Source organism: Cebus imitator, unplaced genomic scaffold (genome assembly GCF_001604975.1).
Source record: "Cebus imitator isolate Cc_AM_T3 unplaced genomic scaffold, Cebus_imitator-1.0 Scaffold283, whole genome shotgun sequence".
NCBI classification, from domain to species: Eukaryota; Metazoa; Chordata; class Mammalia; order Primates; family Cebidae; genus Cebus; species Cebus imitator.
This window is the reverse complement of record NW_016107598.1, coordinates 649,502-666,456: the sequence shown is the minus strand read 5'-3', so window position 1 is coordinate 666,456 and position 16,955 is coordinate 649,502. Positions and strand designations below refer to the sequence as shown.

Genomic DNA, 16,955 nt, shown 5'->3' with positions numbered 1-16,955 from the left:
AAGGTTTTCTGAACCAAGGCATGTTCTTAATGTAAATCACTGTAGAATAATGATGCGCAATACACGACTGCACTCAAAAATGTGGGATGAAAGGAGGCAGAGAAAATAAAGACAACACATACATTGAATGTACTAGATAGTGTGGCAGGTAGAAGCTGAACAAGACATGCTCTACTTTCAGGAAAATCTAAGCTCAATTACTTTAGACTCATTAATACAACACTTTAGTTTTGCTGAAGTAAAAAGAAAATATACATTAGGAGCAGTGTTTCAGTTAATAAGATAATTTCATATCAATTTAACTATAAACACAAGAAATAAAACGCATTTTTAACATGAGATTAAATGGAGCAAAAAAAAAAACAGTGTTTCTCTATTACTTTTGTTCTAATGTGAAATTTAGCATTTAATCTTAGAGTTGACTGGAAGGTGAGAAAAAAATGTCTTGTTATCTTTACAACAAAAGATTAAATATACTTAGCCCCGATTATTTTTAAAAAGACCTGGAATTTTAATAGTAGATCACTACTAAAATATCCAAAGCAAATGCATTATTCCCAGTTTGTATTGCCAACCTAGAGGCCTTAGAGTTACTTAGAAAAGGCGTTTGGCTGGAAATTAGGAAAATTATTTAAAACTTGATTCTACTAGTGACCGAAGTTTGATTTGAGAAAGTATAAAGTCTCCCAAATTTATTTTAGCTACTGAACTATTCATAGACTCTTACTGTCATGTGATTTCACAGATAAGACATAGTTTAAAGAATTAAAAATGTGCAGATGAATAAGAGTAAATGTGGATACTTTAGAAAGCCTTTGGGGAAGCAATTTTAACTCACCACACACTCTCCTCGCACACATATGCTATATGGATCCTTGTAAGAACAGTGCGTTCCATCATGCACCAGTTGTTTCATGTAAGCAATATCTCCAGTCTCCTTGGACTCACAGTAAAGGTGGCATCTTTTCTTGGCTGCATAAGATGGAGGATAAAATTAACTATTGAAATGAATGAAATGAAACTATATGAAATGGAATGTTTGAACAGGATAGTTTTTATTTTTAAACATTAGGTTTCAATGTGATTTATTGAAAACAAAAGGAATACTGTATAAACAAATAAAATAAGGAATAAGGAGAAAAGTATGTACATTTGACATATTTGTTTTAGCTACGGTGATCATATAATTTGTCATCTAAACTGGAAAAAGGGCTCTAGTAATAACTGAACAGGAACAACAGGTATAAACTGGAACTGCCCCAGGCAACCCTAGATCTCACCATAGTAGCTCTTAAATAAATTTTAATTCAAAACCAGTTTAGTTTTCATAATACTAGAGCACTGAAAGACTGTCTCTGATTTGACTCAATCACCTAACAGTTTTTGCCTCTTACAGGATGTGATTCACTTCACCAAAATCGATAAAAGATGCAATTCAACTTTGAATTCCTACATGTATTCCTCTTTCCTTTAAAATGGATTTGAACTGAACCCAATACTGTATGTAATCGTATAACTATTTCCTTTCATTAACTCAAATAAGAAGTATGGCAAAAGGTTGCCACTTGGACATATTTAACCCAAAATTAAGAAGTGAAACATTAAAAGAAAATTTCCAAATGTATTTTTTTTAATTAGTGTATAATACAAAAGTAAAAGGTTATAAGATATCTTTTGTTAGTAAATAATGATCTTTCTCTTGGTCTTGGTCCAATTGTCAAAGAACTATATTTTTCCCAGAAAGGAAAGATCACAATATTCCAGAAGTATTTCCTAGTGGAGGGATTTGGGTTGAATCAGGAAATCCAACATATCTCCCAGGCGTTCCTTTCCACTGGTCTTATCACCGTTGGTGGTGATAGTGCTGCTTGCCAGGAACTATTGAACAATTCTTACCTCTTTAGAGAAAGGGTACTTTAGCCTTATTCTTAGAAACCCAGGAGGACTTATTCCTAGCACCAAGATTCTTAAGTTACCAAGTAGGGATCAAGAGTCCACGGGATTGGTGTTGGCAAAGTTTAAACCCTGCATAACCATCCACACAGCAGGAAGAAAAGCAGGAGGCTACTCACGCTCAGGATGTTCATATGGCAACCAGTGATGTTTGGCATTCTGGTATTCAAAGTGGGAGTTTCGCTGCTGACACTGCTGTGCTCTGAAGTCCTCAAAGTGTTTTTGGCATTCTTCTGTATTACAAAGCTGGTACTCAAAATTAACACCAGGACAATCCTGACCACCATTGATGGGCCTAAAGAAAAGACAACATTTAAAAAGGCTTTTGGCTTCTGTCTAGCAGTTGAAGCTTGCAGACACAGGGCTTGAGGGCATACAGCCAGAGTTTCTGGGCTGCCAGCACAAAGGGAATGAACTCATACTTCCTAATTTCAGTCCCTTTCCAAAAGCACCCTTCTCTCCCTGTTGGGTAGAAAAATAAAACAAAACACAAAGCTCAACTAAGTCAGCTTTTCAAATAATATATTTTAAAGGCACAGCAAAAGTGTATAAGAAAAAAAAAAGGCATATATATTGTATCAATAAAATGATACTTTTCTACCATGTATAAAACACATAGATGCAGCTCAAAGAAACTTTGATCATTGCTCTATGCTTTGGTTTCCTCATATGTAAAACGCAAATCATATAGTATCTTCCTTTGAGAAAAACTGTGATTAAGTAAGTCGATGTTACTTAAAGCACTCATAATAGACCCTGGCTCATAATGAACTTTAGCTTCTAATTTAATTTTTATTGTTTTCATTAATTCTAATACTACCATCATTTCTTCCTGTGAAGGCAGGTATGTGGCATCAGATAGTTTTACAAAACACATGCTCAGAGCCATTTGCTGCCAGAAACAAGAGAGAAAAAGCTGCTCACATATTAAACCCTAAGCAAGGAAGAATGCCCTAAATGTGATAATTCAGTTGTTTTTCCGTTCATAAAGTTTGCTGATCACACAATAGGGATTCAATAATTGTAGTCTGATTGAGTGAATGGATAACTTTCCCCCAACAGTCGCCTAGCCTTCTATTACCATCTTTCTTTTGCCCTCCACTGAAGCAATCACATTCCACTCCCTGAAGACAGTGAGTCTGTATGCTCGATTCTTCTCCCTCCTGGACACTCCTTTGCTTCTCGGAGTTGATCTCTCAGTGCCCATGCCCACGCCCCAAAGGCATAGTCATCTACTTTCCCTGCTCAGCTTCTTAATATTCCTGAATAGCAACTTCTTTAAAAGTGTCCAATCTTCATTTGATCTTCTTGTCTTTATCACTGACTGCTAGTCACAAGATTGATAAATGAAGATGCATTGAAAACATAGACTGGTTTATGAACTGTGAAAAAATTCTTTTCATGCCCTGTATTTTACATGTACTTCATAAAACAGAAAACTAATAACATAATATTGAAGTATTTCCTGGTCTCTCCAACAATAACAAAAATTACAAGGATGTACACTCACATGGGATTATTGCACTGGCGTGTCCTGAAACGAACACCAGTTCCACATGTCCGAGAACAGGAGCCGAATTTAGTCCATGACCCCCAGTTGCCATCTTGTTTTTGCTGATTAGCATTCTTCCACATGCAGTGTCCCTTATAGCACCACTTAGAAAAGTGACAAAAGGTGACTATTAAAATCATGCATACACTAAAGCTGAAGTTGTTATATAAGAACCATGTATTCGAAGGGCTTTGTTCCTGCTCTTGTTTTTCAGGTCAAGATACATTTAAAATTATCCAAAAGCAATTATATCAGTAATATACCCTATCAAAGGGTAACTTAGACTTGTATTTTTCAGGTGTAAAATTAAAATGAAAAAACAACATTCACTCAGACAAGTTTTTAAATGTTACGTTCACCAGTGAGCATCAAACACTATAATTAATAAGAACTCTTTGAGCACCCAGCTTGCATAGTTGGTAATATTTTACCCTTCATCTCTCACTGCCTATATCATATCAGAATATTTTGAGGGCTATATGATCTTTTTTTAAATGATAACATGAAAATATGTCTCAACTTACATAATAATTAATCTAACATGTCCAAGATGTGCAGCTTTCAAAGCACTTTTATTTAACTTTAAAAATTTTTCATTTACAATGATTCTGAGAAATAGTGGGTCACACACACACACACACACACACACACACACACATATATATATATATATATAAAATCATCACCAATTAGATGAGAAAAATTGAGACCCAGAAAGGTTCATAAGTAGTTGAAGGCTACTGACCAAGAACTAATTAAGTGGGGCTACTAGCACCCTAAGACTATAGAGGCACCCAGCTTACAGTGCCCAGCATAGAGCAGGCGCTCAAGAGATGTTAGTCATTTTCCTCTCCAACATTTTGACTTTTTAATACCACATATAATAAAAGTGTTTGCTAAAACTCTACTATTATAAATTTCAATATATCGCTTCTTGGCCTTTTGGCTATGATCAAGTGTAGTATCTGTTCTTGATAGTTTAATATCAGTTTAATATAAATTTCAATATAAATGTTAATATAAATTTCAATATATTTAAGAAAATTGGATGTTAAAAAGTTACATAATGTTTCATAAAGCAAAAATGAATCGGCTCGTTATTGCTCTTGTTTTTAGTCAGTAGTTTGTAATATTGAATTTTCTCAAAGCAAAGCATTGTATATAATGTCCTTCCCATAGTACTAACACCTAAAAAGACAGGCTTTATTGTGATTATGCATATAATCCTTGTCACAAGTACAGTTTATACACATTTGAAATTGAACTTTAAAAGAACTAAAAGCCATGTAAATCTTCTGTACCAGATTTTGGTCCTGCCGACAATGTCTTATTTCTAAACTAGTCAAAGCTCTTCAACTTGAGTTCTTAACATGGCTTTGTTTTGGGATCTTTGCCCTTATGAGTAGCATAGCTTGGCACTCAGCCAATTTCTGAGCATTCAATCCTGACTACACAATTTGAGATTTAAAACCTCTGGGCATCCTTCCCTGAGGAACAAGGCCAAATCTTCTGTATAAGTTCACATGACTTTATTTCTGGGCAACTTTCACAAGGAATGGGATGCCAGCAAGTCAATCAGATCCCACTAGCAGGGGGGCAGTTAGTCTGCTGAGTTGCTTCTTCCTTCTCTGCCAATAGTGGGCTGAATAGTAGTCCCAAAAATACCAAGTCTTAATCCCTGGATCCTGTAAATATTACCTTATTTGGAAAAAGGGTCTTTGCAAATGTGATTACCTTAAACATTTTTAAATGGAGAGATTATTCCAGATTATCCATGTGGCCCTAAATGCCATTACACATATCCTTGTAAGAGAGGGGCAGAGGGAGATTTGACCCACAAAGATGAGAAAAGGCAACTTGGCCACAGAAGCAGAAACTGGAGTGATGTAGCCACACATCAAGAAATGTAGGGTGGTCACCAGACGCTGGAAGAGGCAAAGAAAAGATTCTCCACTAAAGCCTCTGGAAGGAGAACGGCCCTGCCCACACACTGATTTCAGCTCATTGAAATTGATTTTTGATTTCTGGACTCTAGAACTATGTGGGAATAAATATCCATTGTTTCAAGCCACGAAGTTTGTGATAATTTGTTACCTTAGCCACAGGGAACTCGTATACCATCTTAGTGCATTACCAAAATGAAACCTCGCAAACTATGGTTTTCATGAAAATGACAATGCAGCTGTGTTCAATATTTTCCAGACCTTTAGAGAGAATTATGCAACATATCTTACATATTTCTTGTGTAAATAGATACACTCACTTTTCCAGCAGCACATTCAGTCCCATCAAGTGGAGGTCCCTTTTTAGTCTTACAAAAGTAGGGATTATCAGGATGGCTACACCACAGCTGTTTACATGGGTCAAAGGTTCGGAACTGGAAGACAGATAATCAAATTCTCAGTGAACTCTCAGCTAGCATGACATGCACCAAAAATATATTCTATGCAGTTTCATCTGTCCTGTTTCTTAGATGTGTTTATTTCAGGTTAGTAGCCAAAGCTGTGACACATTAAGAAAAAAACTGCATAAGAATTTCAGGTAGATAATACTTCTATACTGCTTTTCTAAAATAACAATGATAAACAATGATTTGTCTCACATTCTCTGGTTGACTTTTAATGTTTCTGCTTGCCATTTCTATGTTTTATTTTTCAAATAGACAATGTTGAAATTTTTGAAAGGCTCAGTAGTTATCATGAATATTGTAAATATGAAAATATAATGGTTTGGCAGCTCTCAAGCTATCAGAACATCTTTTCTTTATCCCTGTAGGTATGAAATTGAATACAAATAATAAAAATACTAATAATAATTAGTTGATTAAAAGCAGAAAAAATTGTCAAACTGTCTGTGTAAGATAAACTATTCCAGGTATATAAAAAATATAATACATTCATACAGTTTATGAAATATTTTTCCATATATTTGATTGTCATACTAATCCATGGCTGAGAAATATGGATTACAAGTCAGGGCTATAGTTATGGTTACAAGTTAGACAGTAACAGAACCAGACTAGAGTCTTGGCTTTCACAATCTTTCAGAATGGTTTTTATTTTCTTAAAACACCACATTATAATATCCAAATGTTTGTATAAGCAGACATGTATATTTGTGTTTGCTCTTTTTCTCTCTAAATGTAAACATCTTACCAATCACTACATAGATTTTTTAAAATATCAAACATGTTTATCCATATGTCTATTGCCTATACTGCTAATTACCTACATAAACCTTTATATGCATAGAAATTATTATTATTATTTTGAGACAGAGTCTTGCACTGTTACCCAGGCTGTAATGCAGTGGCACGATCACGGCTCACTGCAAATCTCCAACTCCTGGGTTCAAGAAATTCTCCTGCCTCAAGCCTCCTGAGTAGCTATGACTACAGGCGTGTGCCACCATACCCAGCTAATTTTTTTGTATTTTTAGTAGAAACGGGGTTTCACCATGTTGGCCAGGATGGTCTCGATCTCCTGACCTCATGATCCACCCATCTTGGCCTCCCAAAGTGTTGGGATTACAGGCATGAGCCACTGTGCCCAGCCAGAAAATTTTTTTTATTAGTACACATTTTTAGATGTGGGTTTTTTGTTCTAATATTTATTGCTGAATATGGAAATTCTACTTTTCCATGACTTAAGCTAAAGCTTTAGGATTCTCTGATCTAAAACATTAATGCAAGTCATTTAGAGCTCACAGTGTATACCTTACGGGCAGATCAAATGTTTGCATATGGAAGGTTTCAAACAACAGATCAATTTCTTTTTAGTCCCATGAAATACTCTTATGTTCCTTTCTCTAACACACAAAGCTTGTTCCAATGTATAAAAAGCCCTTCTTTTTTTATTTTAAATGAATGACTAAAGACCAATATGGAAATTTAATGAAACATAACTCTAATGTGAATAGTTACATGGAAGACTGGCTTCAATGGATTCCATTGAACATATATATGCGCCTTTCTTGTGCTAAGCACTTTAATTATATTATCAAATTTAATCCTTACACTAATCTTATCAGATAAGTACTATCATTATCTACATATTACACATGATGAAAGTATGTCAGAGAGATTAAATACGGTGCCTAATGTTATACATTTAGAAAGTGTCAGATCCAGGACCTGACCCACTGTCCTGACCCCCATGCTATGCCATATGATTCTCTTACAAGACTATACCAGCACAACCCTTTCCTATGATCACACATACATGGAATCCTGGCCATCAAGCTAAAGAAAAGCAATATATCTAAGGCTTAACAGTCATCTTCTTTTGAAGGTCACAAGAACCATGGGATGAATAGGACATGAAAATATGAGCCTGGCAGCCTTGGTTTCAAAGTCCAGTTCCCCTGTTTACCAGCTGTGTGCCTTAAGCAAGTTGCTTAATCTTTAAGTCTTGGCTTTATCTTCTGTAAAATAAAAATATATCAGCTGTCTTCTATTCTGTCATGACAATTAAATACGATAATATATTTAAAGCATTTAGCTGTAGCACATAACAACATAATGAACACAAAAAATAACCGCTAGATATTATTATACTTGCACCAGTGAGTCTGTAAATCTCACCAAGCAGGAGCTACACAAATAGATTTCGAGATGCAAAATCCACATCAACTATGAGCAACATACCGCAGTGCACATTTTATAGCCAACACCAAAATCAAAACGACATTGCTCATCCATAGAATAATTAATTCCAGGAAGTTCTGGGAGTTTAGGCCAATCATGTTCAAAAGGGTCATCAAGGAGACAGTCATAGGAACTGCAGGAAGAAAAATATTGCATGTAGTTAAATGTTCATTTTAAAAAACCATGTCCTGATTTAAAAAGAGTAGTCTTAGCTTATATACTTTAGACTTTCATCCCAGATCATACAGCAAGTTTGCAAAAACATATATTTAAGGTTTCGTTTTGGGTCTGTTTAGAAAAGGACTCTTCATCTGTATTCATGCTAGGAAAGTAAATCAAGCATGGCTTAGGAATGTAGTAGAGCCATGATTATTCGAGTCACTAATTAAACCACCACTTGGTGTGGTAGGGCACATCCTGACATCTATGCTGTAGAGTATAGCTGGTACAATATGCAGGAACCGGCCGGGCATGGTGTCTCATGCCTGTTGATCCCAGCACTTTGGGAAGCCAAGGTAGGTGGATCATGAGGTCAGGAGTTCATGATCAGCCTGGCCAAGATGGTGGAAAGTCTGTCTCTACTAAAAATACAAAAAAATTAGCCAGGCATGGTGGCAGGCACCTGTAATCCCAGCTACTCAGGAGGCTGAGGCAGAGAATTGCTTAAACCCGAGATGTAGAGGTTGTAGTAAGCTGAGATCACACCACTGCATTCCAGCCTGGGTGTCAGAGTGATACTCTTTCTCAAAAAAAAAAAAAAAAAAATGCAAAAATGCAGGAAACACATGATCATCCTCCCCTCATCCTCAAGTTTGACCATTAATCGAAGGTTCTATAACAATTTACTAACAGAAAATTACATTATAGTTAAAAATGTACTTATATTCTAGACTTATGGCTTCAAGTTTTGTGACTCCGTGATAAAATTGTTGTGCCAAATGTTCTGAGTGATAAGGAAATGTTTATTAATAATAGTTTTCATTTACTGGGAATTTTGCTATGATCAAGCCCTAAGAGTCAATTTTTATGTCTGTAGACTATGAAATAAATACTCTCATGACATGCAGTAGGGGACATACTGGATATATCTTTTCAATTCTTGACCACTGCATCGGGACCAGTGGTAACGATGGAACGCTGCTTGTACCAAGGGAGCCATGACACTTCCCATAGCAGTCTCATCACCACACCTGTTGCCTTGTCCATCATGCTCCATTCCCAACCTAGAACACAAGGAGACCTCAGTGGTAAGAATCGGGGGCTACTGCCTTCACTTAATTTTGGTTTTGAAAATAAGCCCTGAGAAATATGTGTTTTTAAGTCAATGTGGCTTTCTTGAAGGAGTTGCAGAAATGGAAATCAACAGCAGTCCGATAGAAATGCCTTTCTTATTCTACAGCTCTGAAAACCACAGGAATGCCTCTGCAAGCCAGTTACTCATTTAGTTTCAGTGCATGTGCATGACCTCTTCCCTGTTTGCAGCTCTTCACACTTGGCAAAAGACAAGAATTGCATGCTGGCATGCATTCTGCCCAAAGAGGAAACAATACTGGGAGAAGCAGGAAAGAAAAGATCTTTTTTTGGCTTTATAGCTGTCAGCAGTAACTTACACATGGCCTGTTTCATGGGCTACTACAAAAGCCGATGAAAAGCCATCCTCATGATTCAGGGTGCAGCTTCTCACTGGATGGCACATGCCGGTGACTGGAGCATATCCTGCAGAGAATAACAATTACTTTTGTTTTCATTTTATGAGAAAACCCATAAAGAATTACTCCTGGACCTTTGCCTAGAGGAAAAAAAGTAAAAGCCTTTCAGGAAACAGGAGAAGCATTATTTCTCTACTAGCATTGTGCCACATTCTCTTGGGAAAGCCACAGGTAATGGTCTCTAAAAAGATTCACTGGGTCTGCATTTTCTCCTTTCCTAAGGGGAGGAATGGCCCGGGGTTACCATTCTCTTCTGCCCACCAGCTAAGCCCTGTCTTTCTGTTTTAGTAAATGGTCCTTCATGTCATGGTACTGATGAAGGAAGCCAGAAATTCCATCGATGTTGAAAAGAAAATCATCAGTCTGCTTCTTCCAAAGTCTACATCAGAATTTATTAGATAAATGTAAGCTGACTTTGGAAGAAAGCTCTTTGGCAGCAGTCATTTCTCATGGCATCTCTTTTCTCATTCCAAACAGTCAGTGGGAATCACACTGCATTTTACAGCATCCCCTCCATACCCCAAATGCACAATCATTATTTTAAAAGCAAGTATAATTTATGATGGTATTTAAGTGGCATTTAACATTGAGAATTCCACAGAAGTCACTGGAAGCCACAGAAAGAAAATGTATGCTTGGCCTGTGTGTGGTAGAAAGTGGTGGTGGAGAGTTGAACATTTGAACAGACTGCCTGATTTAGGATTACTTTTTAAAAGTCATGCTCGTAAGCTTTTCTTCTATATATTGATGGCAATACCTTGCATTCCAGCAGGTCCAAAGTCTTGCCTGGTTAAAAAAATTGCATGGTCATGGTGTTCAGAGTGGTTGAGATCAGATCTTTGTTGTTGGGAAGCCCAGCGACACACATTCTCCAAGCTTCTGGATGGGTTTCCGCGTTCTATGAGGCTGATGGACTAAGAGGAAACATATGTTAAAGACACATGACAATTCTGCAAAGGCTTCATTTGATAATTTTCCCTGAAGTTGAATTTGGGATTACAGTATTTAAACAATAATTCAATAATATTTGCGGCTTATTTTGATATTTTCTTTGATTTGTGAATTCTAAATGCCCATGAAGGATATTTTAATAATGGTCAATTTACCTGTGTGAAAGTCAAATGATAGCATTTATGAGAATGGTTTGGTTTGCTTTGTTTGAGACAGAGTCTCCCTCTGTCACCCAGGCTGGAACACCGTGGTGCCATCTGGGCTCACTGCAACCTCTGCCTCACGGGTTCAAGCAATTCTCATGCCTCAGCCTCCTGAATAGCTGGGATTACAGGGGCCCACCAACATCCCTGGCTATTTTTTTTTTTTTTGTATTGTTAGTAGAGATGGGGTTTCACCATGTTGTCCAGGCTGGTCTCAAACTCCTGACCTCAAATGATCTGCCTGCCTTGGCCTCCCAAAGTATGAGGGTACTGAGATTTGCTATTGTGAGGCAACTTAATATTAACCATTTAGGTAATAATTTTAGTAGTCTAAATAATTCCTGATTCGGCTTAGATTTGAGTTTTACAGAATTAAGAACAAAAATATTGAGAAAGATTCTGGCATTTTTTTCCCCAAGATGTGAAGGTATAAAATCTTAGTTAAGATTTTTATTTTTTGTGATCCAGAATTAATTAACGTGGGGAGAATATGAGTTCTTCTATGAGTTGGCAAAGCTGGTGAAATCTTAGTCTATGGAGAACCACCAAATCATATTAAATTTAAGCTAAAAAACAAAAAATCCCATTTTTTTACTTCATGCTACTGAATAGGGGTGGGCTTTTCCAGTTCTGGTATAGAAAATAAATTGTTTGAATGTTGCTACCACACATTATGGTCAGGAGTTAAAAGTTCAGAAGGAAAAGGGTCCAACCTTCAAGAACCCACTAGCCACCTTTCCCAGAGTAGTTCTGATGAAATGAAAAATCGAACTTGGAACCAAAAATTAGTCCCTATTTGGCTGACAGGCTGAATTTTTGTTATGGTTCAGCAAATGTTATTATCAGTGTTTACATTCCTAATACAATCAGCATCTTTTTTTATATACTGATCGCATACGTTTCTAAACAAATACTTTAATGACCAATTGGAAGCTGTTATTTCCAGCTGGAGCTAACTTATATTCCTTGCTGGCAATACAAAGTAAGTCAGGTTTATGTGATAAACTAAAGATTGCTGACACCCTATCATCATATAAAATGATAAGTGAATGTTAAGTATATAATGAAATGTGAACACATGGATTTTTCCTGTTTCCTAAATGTACAACTTTGTTAGTATTTCATAATCAGGAAGATTAATTATGGGAGAAAGATGTGTAATTTTAAACATCAAGAAAATTGTCAAGCTAGTCATTTCCTGTATGTTTTCTCCTTAAAGGAGCTAAAATCAGTTATATTACATGAAATGCCTACTGTGCATGTTTTGATTCATCTCTTTGCTTTTGAAAGAATTAAAGCTCTTTTAAATGAAAACTATTCACTGTGCACTTCACTCTTTTTAAGTGAAAAGATATATGTATATAAAATATTATTTTTAGGGAATCAAGAGAATACAAATATCTTTTTCTTTTTAATTCATTATACATTCCAAGCACCTAGAAAGTGCCTGCCACTTAGTAGGTATTCAGTATGAAGGCTTCTCATGAATAAATGAAACACAAACTCAGTGACAACAATATGCTAAGGAAATTCTCTCTCCTCATAATAGTATCCATTCATAAGTTATACCTAAAGTCAGGGTAATTATCTGCATCTTTAAACAGAAGTAAATAAGCAAATGGTAGCTGCACAAAATATCATTCATAATCTGCTCAAATTTGGACGTCTCCACTCATGTGGCAGTTTCTCCTCCTCAATTTCAAGCAACCGGAAGTTTATGTGAAATATATCTTTGCCATAAGTTAGATGGAGCTTGAACAATTTAGTCTTCTGTTAACCCAGCCCCTAATGTTTATAATTCGCGTTTTAAGACATTTTACCTTTGCGTAACCCAGCATTATCATGCGCACCAGGACCACATTTATATGCACTCCGAGGGACTCATCATGGTAAATTTCATTCACCTAGAAAAAAGATAAATTTCTAAAAGAAATGAAACACCAAGGATTTCATGAGATGTACATTTAAGGGATAAGGGTGTAATCACCACAAATAGGTGAGTAAATTGCTTTTTAAAAACTGAGTTTAAAAGCTGAACTCTGAAATATAGTCATTTACTTTCAGCTTTGGAACAATCTTTGCATACGTAAATTGCTAATTTTGTAAACTCCACAGTAATATGAATATAGAGGATATGCTCAAAATGGCTTTGTTAAACTAGTGCAATGTTAGAAGGAGTCTATGTGTGATGTAATCCATATATAACATTAGCCAAAAGCAACCACAGGAGGGTGACTTTGGCAAATCATCTGCTAGCCTGTGAGTTGCCTGCAACCACAGTAAAGGAAAACAGCAGGCATTTGCCTACTGGGGTGCCTGTGTGACAACCAGGGGTGTCGTGTCTGGTTGAGAGCAAATGGTCTGTGTGCAGGAGCTGTGGTAGTATATCTGAGGGCCAGCTAGCAGGTGAGGCAGCTGAGGCAATGATTGCTTGGAAGTCCTACAAGATAGAAATCCTTCAAAATTTAAGTTACTAAGGAGACTGTATGAATACCTATCAGATGAAGGTCAGCCCTGATGAAACTTAGGAGAGCAAAGTTGAGTCACTGCTTTTTATTTAATTTTTTAAATTAGCCTGAAATTTCTAAAAGTGATTTGGTATACTTTAAAATCATAGGTGTTGGAATAAATGCAACCTCAGAGGTCATAGTCCAACTCTGTTTAATATAGATGAGGAAAATAAAGCCGGTAGAGATTTGCTGACATGCAAAACACACAGTGAGCTATTGGCAGATGTGACTCCGAAGTGGACTGTAACTGTATCTTCTCATTAAGCTAGTACAAAATTAGTGCAAATAAAAAATGCTTAGCGACATGGTAAATGTTAGCAGGAATGAGAAAGGTGGAGTTATCAGGCTAGAATGCAAAGTTTTTAGCTGTTCCTAAGAACAAGGACTCAACACTTGTCAAAAAGACTAAAAGAGGGATGAAAAACTAACTGCAATTCAGCTTCAGATCCAGGAGATTTGAACAGTAGGCACAATAATCTGAAACCTGCACAGAAAAGGTAGGCATAATCTCATAGAGAGTAGCTTTAAAAATATAACTCAAGAATGACCAAAGAATGCTCTAAAACAAGAAACTGACAAATCATAATATTTTGACTGGCCATACTGACCAAGAAATCTCAACTGAAGTGTTTCAAGAATCCAGCGTGACTGCTCAGAACACCTTAAAAAAAGCAGTCTTGAATGTAGACTGAAGGCATACTTACTGAATTTGTAGAAGTCACAAACAAGAAAAGAACAGCAAAGGCGGAGATAAAAAATCTGACTAAGCTAGAATATACTAGTGATGGCAAAGTATAATGTAACAAGAAAAGATGTAAAGTCCTTTTAAATGCAAAAATGCATGAATATATACACATATACATATATACATATGCACATGCACACACACACATACTCACATACATAGAAGGATAAGATCCAATTTAATACCTCCACAAGATAAGCTGAGGCATGAAAAGAAATCTGCAATACAAACTTGGCTTGCATAAGTGTACAGGCAGATAGCTCATGCCCAAGTTGTCCCACTCTAGGCTATAGAAAACTTGAAGTATTGAGTTCATTTTTTTGTGCTGTCTTATAACAGAGGTGCTTGACAAAACATGAATATATCCTGAGAAGAGACAACAGCAAGGAGGCCAGAAAATGTGCCTTATAAAGAAGGGTTGGGAAGACTTACAGTTAAAAGCCTGAATGCCAAACATTAATAGTCTTGGGTAAATCCTGGTTCAACCCCTCACTGATTGTGAGACCTTTATTTTTCTGAGTCTCAATAAAATGGACATAATGAAAATAATATCTCATAGGGTAAGAATTAAGAGAGTTAATTCATACAAACAAATTGCTCAAAAATTTTATGACTGAGGGAGGAAGGGGGTTTTAAGGAAATTAGAGTATGATAAGTAGAAAAGAAAAACAGAATTAATAGTTCTTATGGAAAAGGGATTTGATTCATTATGTATATCTATAGAAAATACAACTTAAAACTATCACATTATTAAAGGGGTAAATTTCAGCTCAATATAAAGAAAAATTGAATGTTAGACAAAAAAATTGTGGTTTCTTACGGCCTTTTTAGTCATGGGCTGATTCTCCCATCTTATGCCACACTTCATGCTGCCTAATTGAAAAGTGAATCAACCCTTCCACCCTCCTCTTCTGGATTAATTATCTGATAACATATTCCTAACTTTACAGCTGTAATAAAAGTTAAAAGTCAACAATCAGGCCTGTCATCAACACATTCATTGAGAGACTCATGTCTATCCCAAGAGGCTTCCTGTAAGGCAGCTGTTTCAAATTAGAAACATGGCTTTGCACACCAAGTTAAAACATGTACTTAGTTTAATGAGGCTGAAATGTAAAAAGCATTTGATGTTAAAAAAAAAAAAAAAAGGTTGAAAACAATGTTAGTAAATAAACAAAACTGGGTAACAATAAAACAAACTAAAGAAAAGTAGACAGAGAGAGTGAATTAATTTCTGAAGAAAGAGAAGAGAGGGTAGGAGGCCTTTACAGCTAGTGCACATAACAGTGACTGCTATACTATAACATATGTATTCCATAAATACTATAGGAAACTCCAACCTCAGAAAGCCTTAGAATAATGAAATGAAGGAAAGATGGTAATAATAAAAAGTAGCTTGTGATATTTATGTTAGTATAAAATGTATATATGATCATCAAATTAGTAAATTCATTTGTACTTAGTGAATTTTAAAATTAATGCAGTGCCAAGAAAGTACAATGGACAAAATTATTAATACCAATAGCAAATATGATATTATAAAATGAATAAAGGAGCACTTTTTTTTTTTTTGGAGATAGAGTCTCGCTCGTTTGCCCAGGCTTGAGAGCAATGGCATGATCTTGTCTCACTGCAACCTCCGCTTACCAGATTCAAGTGATTCTCCTGCCTTAGCCTGAGTAGCTGGGACTACAGGTGCACACCACCACATCCAGCTAATTTTTGTATTTTTAGTAGATACAGGGTTTCACCATGTTGGCCAGGGTAGTCTTGATCTCCAGACTCGTGATCGACCTGCCTTGGCCTCCGAAAGTATTGGGATTACAGGCGTAAACCACTGCACTTGGCCAAAAGAGCACTTTTAAAATTAAGATTTACCATTCACTGAAATAAAAGTATTACTTAACAAAATTCACTATTATGCCAGGCTAATTAGGAAACAGAGTGATCCAGTAGAAATGAAAATCAATTTAAGAATGTTCTCAGTCAGCACGCATTTTGAGATTCACAAAGTATACATATGTTGTTATGGGTAGAAATAATCAAATATGGGGACTAATATTTTTACATAGCATAAAGTATTCTTTCAATGTGGCAAATAAACAGCCAGCTGTCTGTACTGTACAGAGCACTGCACCTGACTTAGTTTGATTTTCAAGGTTTAAAAGAGTTAGTTCCTCCATATTATTTACTTTTAAAATATACTTAATAATTTGATTGCTTTGGGTACGGATCCAAGATGGCCGTTTAGGAACAGCTCAGGATCACAGCTCCCAGTGAAAGCGCAGAGGGTGAGTGGACGCCGTGTTTTTATTGCCCACAGACCAGGAAACTCCCGGGCAGAGGTGCTCCACGGTCGCTAGCGCGGCTGTTTCGGCCAGCGCGGCTGTGCCGCCAGCGCCTGCCAGCGCCGCTGCTTTGCCCCGCGCGGCTGCTTTGTCAGCGCCCCGGAGCCGCCAATCTCCGTACAAAATACACTGGTCCGGGGGCCCTTTTGGCTGGCGATTGGAGCCACGGGAAGTCGCCCGTATGCCAGCTCAAAAAGGGGACTGAGCAGAGAACCAGGACAGTAGATTCCAGGGGAAAAAACAAAAAAAAAGCGCCACAAACCTCAGTGCCGCTGTTTAAGCCAGCGCAGTGAGTGGCCGCAGGGGAAAACAAACAGACCCCGGCGCCTCTTCAACAGG

At 36.7% G+C, this 16,955-nt stretch overlaps 1 protein-coding gene and 1 pseudogene across 6 annotated transcripts in view; one reads left to right on the top strand and one right to left on the bottom strand.

The window, feature by feature from the left end:
- The window catches only part of ADAMTS3 (ADAM metallopeptidase with thrombospondin type 1 motif 3), a 295,119-nt gene that overhangs the window by 33,387 nt on the left and 244,777 nt on the right, over positions 1 to 16,955 (bottom strand). For all 6 annotated transcript variants that reach the window (XM_037728897.1, XM_037728899.1, XM_037728900.1 and 3 more), the window contains 9 exons: positions 12,834 to 12,917; positions 10,617 to 10,773; positions 9,761 to 9,866; positions 9,230 to 9,373; positions 8,151 to 8,283; positions 5,769 to 5,882; positions 3,464 to 3,609; positions 2,073 to 2,248; positions 839 to 972 (listed from right to left, as the gene is read on the bottom strand). In XM_037728897.1, the coding sequence (XP_037584825.1) occupies positions 839 to 972; positions 2,073 to 2,248; positions 3,464 to 3,609; positions 5,769 to 5,882; positions 8,151 to 8,283; positions 9,230 to 9,373; positions 9,761 to 9,866; positions 10,617 to 10,773; positions 12,834 to 12,917 (1,194 nt within the window). The remainder of the gene's footprint in view (positions 1 to 838; positions 973 to 2,072; positions 2,249 to 3,463; positions 3,610 to 5,768; positions 5,883 to 8,150; positions 8,284 to 9,229; positions 9,374 to 9,760; positions 9,867 to 10,616; positions 10,774 to 12,833; positions 12,918 to 16,955) is intronic.
- Positions 4,432 to 4,533, top strand: LOC119467391 (annotated as a pseudogene).